Source organism: Cryptotermes secundus, unplaced genomic scaffold, assembly GCF_002891405.2.
Source record: "Cryptotermes secundus unplaced genomic scaffold, Csec_1.0 scaffold960, whole genome shotgun sequence".
NCBI lineage: Eukaryota > Metazoa > Arthropoda > Insecta > Blattodea > Kalotermitidae > Cryptotermes > Cryptotermes secundus.
The window spans coordinates 483,342-490,788 of record NW_019727111.1 but is presented as its reverse complement, the minus strand read 5'-3'; the positions used below and the strand labels follow the sequence as shown (position 1 = coordinate 490,788).

The 7,447-nt window shown below is 41.2% G+C and overlaps 1 protein-coding gene across 10 annotated transcripts in view; it reads left to right on the top strand.

Annotated features, from left to right (window-relative positions):
- The window catches only part of LOC111864520 (rho guanine nucleotide exchange factor 10), a 175,580-nt gene extending 168,451 nt beyond the window's left edge, over window positions 1-7,129 (top strand). For all 10 annotated transcript variants that reach the window (XM_023851819.2, XM_033751467.1, XM_023851820.2 and 7 more), the window contains 3 exons: window positions 1,134-1,405; window positions 3,846-4,143; window positions 5,235-7,129. In XM_023851819.2, coding sequence (XP_023707587.1) covers window positions 1,134-1,405; window positions 3,846-4,143; window positions 5,235-6,620 — 1,956 coding nt within the window. In that variant the 3' untranslated portion in view covers window positions 6,621-7,129. The remainder of the gene's footprint in view (window positions 1-1,133; window positions 1,406-3,845; window positions 4,144-5,234) is intronic.
- Window positions 7,130-7,447: the final 318 nt, after the last annotated feature.

Here is a 7,447-nt window from a genome sequence, read left to right as displayed (position 1 = left end):
ACGCACAAGAAGGCCAAACCATCACAAAGGAATACTACCAGGAGGTCCTTCATCGCCTTCGTGACGCTGTGCGGCGCAAATGACCGGATCTGTGGGCAGCGAAAACTTGGCAGCTCCATCACGATAACGCACCCGCCCATTCTGTGCATCTAATTCAGACTTTTGTCGCCAAACACAACATCCCTGTGGTTCATTAGGCTTCCTACTCCCCTGACATGGCCCCGTATTACTTTTGGCTATTTCCCAAGCTGAAAATGCCGCTGAAAGGAACCCGATTGGAGTCGAGAGAAGACATCATGCGGAATGCGATGGCCCGGCTGATCACCATTCCAAAAGACGCGTTCCAGAAGTGTTTCCAACAATGGTGGAAGCGCTGGGAGAAGTGTGTGCATTACCAAGGAGACTACTTTGAAGAGGATTAGGGTTCTGTACCTCCACATCAATAAATGTATTTCTGCCGACCAAAGGTTCGATACTTTTTGAACACACCACGTAGACCCGTTGCTAAGCAGTGACCATGTAGACAGCATATGTTTGTGGCAGTGGCTCAGTTAACGCATCCCCGTTGCTAGGCAGGAGATTCTTAATGATGCAGCAGTTGGACTACAACAATGGAAATGGCATTTCTGCATGGTACGTGCCAAGATGTTATGAGCAAGGGACAAAGTGAGGATAGTTGCGTTCTGCATAGGAGGCTGTGAAGAGAGGACCAGAATGAGTGAAAGTAAAGAATCTCCACTGTTAGAAGCCATTGGCAGGGAATTGTTGGTGTAAGATAAGGCAGGCTGGAAAGCCTTAGCGGGCGCTGTGGTGATTTGTGAATTGTGGAGATTAGCAGTGTGCCTGTAATTGATTGTAGTTCTGAGTCATGTGTGTATAAGTGGTCAATAAATCCAGTCACTGATCCAAACCCCATCTATAGTCATACATACTACATGACAGTATGAATTAATAAATGAATGAATGTATAAGGGGTGGGCCTTCTTGGCCCTTGCACCAGGACCTACAGTGATCTTTTGTGCTTCACATGACAGTATGCTCTTTTCAGTATATATTATGAGACAAGCATATGGTTTTGTTATATATGTAAGTTGTGTCGCAGATCTCTGTAACAAGATTCTGTTTTACTGTAGGTGCGCTGTGGGTGTTTCTATGCGGCAAGCTCAACAAAGCCAACACGTCGACGTTCCCGCAACAACAATTACCTCTGGGTTTGTACAACAGATGGTGCTAGTAGTCACATAGCAATTTTAGCGCAGCAGCAGCAGCAGGCAGGAACGCTGAAGGACGTTGGGGCATTTGACTTGGTTGAGACCAAGGTCACTGCTATGGAATTTGTTCGGGGCATTTCAGGATCAGCGAGTCTCTGTGGTGATACTGTATGGATGGGAACTGACAGGAGACGGTAAGAAATGTTCAGTGATCAATTTCTTCAGCAGTATGATCATGAAATGGTAATATGGTGATGGAACTGCTGCAGACTTGTGTATATGTGTTCTTGACATATTAGGCTCGTTGAAGGTAGATTAGGAGGTGAAGTGAAGTGAGGTAGGATTTGAGGTTGTTGCTGCAGTGACTTTGAAGAATGCTGCTGTCTTTGCAGATGCAACATCTTGTAACCACATGGACGTTCACTGACATTCCAGAGGAATTAACTGCATCCATCTTCAGAGTACCATGAAGAGTTTCAGGCTAGGGCCATGCCATAGCTCAAGCAGTTAGTCGCTGGCTTCCCATCGTGGCGGCCCAGGTTCGATCCCAGGGTCTGGTCAAGTGGGATTTGTGGTGGACAAAGTGGCACTGGGGCAGGTTTTCTCCGAGTACTTCGGTTTCCCCTGGCAATCTTCATTCCACCAATTGCTCCACAATCACCCTCACCTGTCATCTGGGGCTGGTACAATAGGCCAGAATTGCTCACAGTACAAGGGACTTAGTCCCACCCCACTAGCAATAAAAAAAAAGAGTTTTGGGCTATGTTATGTTAGGTTATGTTACATGCTTTCTATATGGCTTTGACACTACTTTATTTTAGATTAGTTGCTTGTACATTGTTTGATTTGGATAGAAAACTTGGTATAAAGCGATAAAGCATCTCCTTGTCTTAGACCATTCTGGATAGGAAATTTATCAGACAGATGTTTACCTATATGGACTTTACTGTAAGTTTCGTTTAAACGCATTTTAATCAGCTTAACTAGTTTCATAGGTATCCCTAACTTTATCAGAATATTATTCAGGAGAATATTTAGACAGGAATTGGGATGATGTGGAAAATTATATAATGAAGAACTCTGTAGTTTACTAAATATTACAATTGTCAAATCTATGAAACTTAACAGAAGCAGGATGTGAGAGTGTGTACTGACTCATCTGCCTCAGGATATGGTCAAGTTGCAGGTTCTTATGAACATGTAAACAGCTGTTTGAATTCTATAAAAAGCTGGAAATTTCTTGACCATATAAGCAGCTTAATGTGAGAGGAACTCACCACATTCCTCACTGTTGCGTAACTTGGCAACCGACCATTTATCAAGGGTCAGTCTTCGTGGTAACTTGTTCCACCTCTCATTGCCCAGCAACGGTTAGACATGTCACAATATGTTAAAAGAAAACAGTTTTATGGCCCTAAAACACACAGTGCCAATGAGGAATGCTTGTACTTTTTCCTCCTGCTTTTTCTTCTTCTACTTCTTCTAATATTGTTTCTGTTGTCTACTGGTTTATGGACAAAATGGCTCTAAATCTTATTTTCCATTTGATTTCTTGTGAGCATTTTTCTCTGTTCTTGTCGTCATCCAGTGCCTGGCTGAATCACCTTGTGGGTTCTCTCATAAACATCTTCCCTTTACACTTTAATTCTCTAATGTCCTTTGTATCCTTGTTTTGTCCATTTTTTTTTGTGAACCAGATCATTAATTGTTTCTGTTTTAACTGTTAGCAGGTTTTGAATTAAACTTTTTCTCTAAAAATATAATTTCTAATTCTATCCCATCTTGTTTTTGTCTCAGAAATGTTGTATTCTTTGATGGGATATTGCATTTGTTTCCCTTTGTTAAGTGTCCATTTCTTGGCATTATATGTTAAGTGTTGGTTTGAAATATGCTTTGTAGACTCTTGTTTTGGGATGTCCAAGTTTTGTAATGTGCTCTTTCTATTCCGATAAAATTTTGGACACTTGCATTTTGTGTTCCTCTCCCCATAGTATGACCCCAGTGTCAGTGCTGTGACAAGAGTAATGTCAAACAAGGGACACTGTGCTGTGATGCACAATATTGCCATGTTAGCTGAGAAGATCCAACACTGAAAGTGATGAGTAACTGTGCTCCAGTGAAGCTGTGACAGGCCCAGCAAGCAGACAGTGGATTTAGGAACACTTTCAAAATGAAGAAAAGTTTCTCCATGCTTATTTTACTCAATCCATTGAAGGCAGAGTTTGTATATGTAATATTAAAAAATTAATTTCATACCTGCAGGAAATACACAACGTCTCCATTACAAAAACAATTGGTTAATGCTGTTTAAGGAAATTGTAACTGTTCATTCCGAGAATTGAAATATGCAGATTCATTCTGTGGACAAAATGTAAAGTTTTAATGTAAGAGTAAGTGTTACATACAGTAATCACTGTTCTTTCAAAGTTTGAACAATCACTTGCCACTAACTGCTGATGATTCATATCACCTTAATTTTTAAGACTGCTGCATACTGTGCATTGGATGTTATGGCCTGAAGTTCCCATAAGAAGTATACTGACCCAGTAGTCACTTTATTGTCTGGTCCATCACAACCCACGATGGCAATGAAGTGTTTACATTATGCCTACCACATCCTATAATTTGTTGCAGATTACTTCTTTATGCTGCTAGTGAGCCAGAGAAAGAGGAGGAAGTTGGTAGCTGCTCAGTGCCAGCCGTGATCATTCAGATTCGATGTCATTGCGACTGTGTATTTGTCGCTTTAGCAGATGGAAACCTGTTGCAGTATACACGTAATCCGCAGGATGGTTCCTGGGCACTCAAAGATCCGCAGACTCTCTCTCTGGGCACGGAGCCTGTCTCATGCCTTCTCCCTATTAACATGTGTCTCTATGCTGCCTGCGGCAAGAAGGTGTGGGTGCTCAGTGCTTTGACAGGCGAGATACAGGTATGGAACTCCATTGCAAACTGCCGTTAATTAATTAAACGTTAATGTTAATAGTTCTGGAGTTGGACATTACCACCTTGTTTATACCCTCCACAGCATACATCTGCTTCTCCAAATTTATGTTCTTATACTAAAATTATTATTTCTGCAGTGATACACTGATTCACAGTTCCCACATTTAGTGAAATTTATGTTCACTAAGTGTGGGTAAAATACTAAAAGAACTAGAATTACTAATTTTGAGGAAATATTATTTATTTGCTGGGACTATTTCTGGGATGAAAGAAGAAAAAAAGAAGATGCTTTCCAAAAGTAGTTTTGACAGGAGCGGCGTACTCGTAACAACATCTTATTAATATCATCGGCACATGGTTTCACAGAAATCCACCTTTGATATGAGATGTTGTCAGTTATTACCGTATTTACGCATGTATAGGCCTTTACTGTTTTGCCAAAAATTCAAGAGGAAAACTGGGGTGCGGCTTATATTCGAAATATTCGAAATTACACTTCATTTAAAAAGATTATGTTCATAATTAGTAATACAGGGTGTAATACTCCTGAAATAATATTCCAAGAAAATTATTTTTTCTATAATTTCTGTCTGAAAATTGTGCTGCGGCCTATACATGCGTAAATACGGTATATAGCTGCCCTGGCAAGAGATAAATTGAGTACTGTAAATTCTCGTCATAATGGACACAATTTGGCTGTGTATGATATTGAATTTTTAGAAATGTTTAGGCACTAAGGACGTTTGGTAATTAGAAAACTGTGTAAAATGAAAAAAGGACACATAAAAATCATCATGTAATTGCAGTATCCTGTGGTGTACTTCCATTAATACCCCTTAGCTCAGTTAGAGCAGACATCAGTGATAATTGTCACCCTGTCCTCCCTATTAGCATGTTGTAACGAGGGGTTAACTACTGTACTGTGTTGTTTTTGCTATATTAGGTGGGGAAGAGTCCTTTTAATTGTACCACATTATGTGGAGCACAGGTTTAAATGAATGGGGTGTCTTTTTCAATCGAGGAACTTACTTGTATGCAGTTGTAGTAATTTACCATTCTTCCGTTTCGTCCTTTCAGAAAAGCTTCAGTGTTCAGCATGAACATGTTGGTAATGTGAATCTGATGGCTCATTCTGGCATTGGATTGTGGGTGTCTCTTAAGAATTCAAGTACCATCTGCCTGTACCACACGGAAACATTCAAACACCTGCAGGACATCAATATAGCTTCCAATGTACTCCGTGTCACGTCTCCATCAGCAGGTTCCAATGACTGCAGTGACCGAGATTGCATCAACAGTAAGGGATCATCTGTAACGGTTACTGCGCTAATGGCTTGTAAAGGCTTGCTGTGGGTTGGAACCAATGTTGGAATAAGTCTGACAATTCCTTTGCCACGACTGGAAGGTGTTCCAATTATCAGTGGGAGAGTGAACATTTCCTACCATGCACACTTTGGTCCAATCTCGTTCCTATTAGCCTTACAGCCAAGGAGTACAGGGGTCAACTTCCATTCACCAAAGCCACAGGAGGAAGAAGAAGAAGTGATAGAAGGTAGAGGGAAGGAAGGAAATGAATTAGGAAACCAAGAGGAACTAGTAGATAATGCAGCATCAAAAAAGAGGCTGGAGAAACAGATCTCTGATACTTCGGTATCAAGCAGCGTTGCAGCCAAATTGAAACATCAGCTGACTAGCAGCCCTGTAGTGTTAAGGCGTCGTAAACACAAGGAATTAGACTCAATAACACGGCGTACCTCAAAGACATTACCTCGCGGCTTAGGATGTGGGGGTGGTTTCCTCTCAACGTCAACAACATCTTCGCAAGGCTCTGGCGACACGTGTGATGTTTATGGTCTGTATGGGGAACTGATGTATGTAAAGGACTATGAAGGTGAGGATGGTGCTTTGAATGGTGGAACTGATCCAATCTATGAGTCCCTCCGACGTAGTGACCCGGAGTTGGCAGCAATTCCCGGTAAAGTTAGCACGTTGGATCGTCGATTAAGGCTCAAAGCGAGTCGTCCGCGTTCGTTAGATCTGTCGAACTGGTCTGTTGACTCTCGCTCCTCATCTGTGTATACATCCTCTGGGTCTGAAGAGACACTGGCTTTTAGAAATGGGGGTGGGAGCAGGAATGTTTCCAGACATGGGAGCAACGTCAGTTCATCTGCTCAAGCCACAAATGGCTCTGCTGATATTACCACAAATGTTCCCATAGAATCTCCTGTGGATCTTCCTAGTTCTGTGGTTGAAACAAGTTCAAAACCTACACATAAAGGCGCTCCAACACCTGCAGACACTTCTCGTAGGACTGTGATTACTCTCATGGGTGGCCGAGGGTATGTAAACTGGAGACAGGCATGCTGTTATGCAGCTGATGGTAAGAACAAACACTTCTCTACGTCCTATCCTGAACCAAACAGTAATGATGCACATATTGTGATATGGGAGATGAAGTTGTGATATCAGATTGATGTGTCGCGGACATTGAATGTCACCAAATTAGTCCCCAGTTCTTCTGTATTGCACTTCCAGTTTATTGTTACATCATGTATTGTATTTCCTGTCTTTTGCAACACACTCGGATGAGGAATGGAATCAAACGTGGCAAATATTTTGTTATGGGTATGTACAAATACAGGTAGTTTGATCCTTCTGACAGATAACTAAATTTCTGGGATATTGTGCCATCACATGTATGGAAGTATGATGGAACACACTGCATAATATTAGCTGCTGTATCTTAACATAACTCCATTAAAATTTATAACCACCCATTCAGATGTAAAAGGAAGAAAGCAAAATTACTTTGTCAGAGCTGTAAGCAGTGGTGAAATTGAGTTGATGCCATCTTACAAACACCATTTGGGAAGCAGTAATGACAACATAGCTTCACCAGTGGCCAGCTAATTCTTGAATTTGTTGTATAGGTTGATTTTTTCTTCTGGCCTGTTGTTGAGACATGTCACATTTTGGATNCAGACGATGGGTGAAGTCCAAAATAAGCCAAAAGAAGTACAGTATGTACCATCGTCAGAATCCTTTCAAGTCTATCTCAGTAAACTTCCTTCTTGGAGAAAGCGACAGAATTTTTCTTATGCTATGGTGCTTGCAAATTCTAGAGTCATACTCATTGGCAAGATTATAGTTGTTATACAGTTCTGATTCCAACAGATATTCTTGGAACTGGTCGTGGAAGTTCTAGAATAACAGGTGTTAATTTTATAGTGCCTTTGGCCTCTTACTGGCTCTGTCATGTCATTTAAGAATGCATGGTGTAAGGAAAGTAT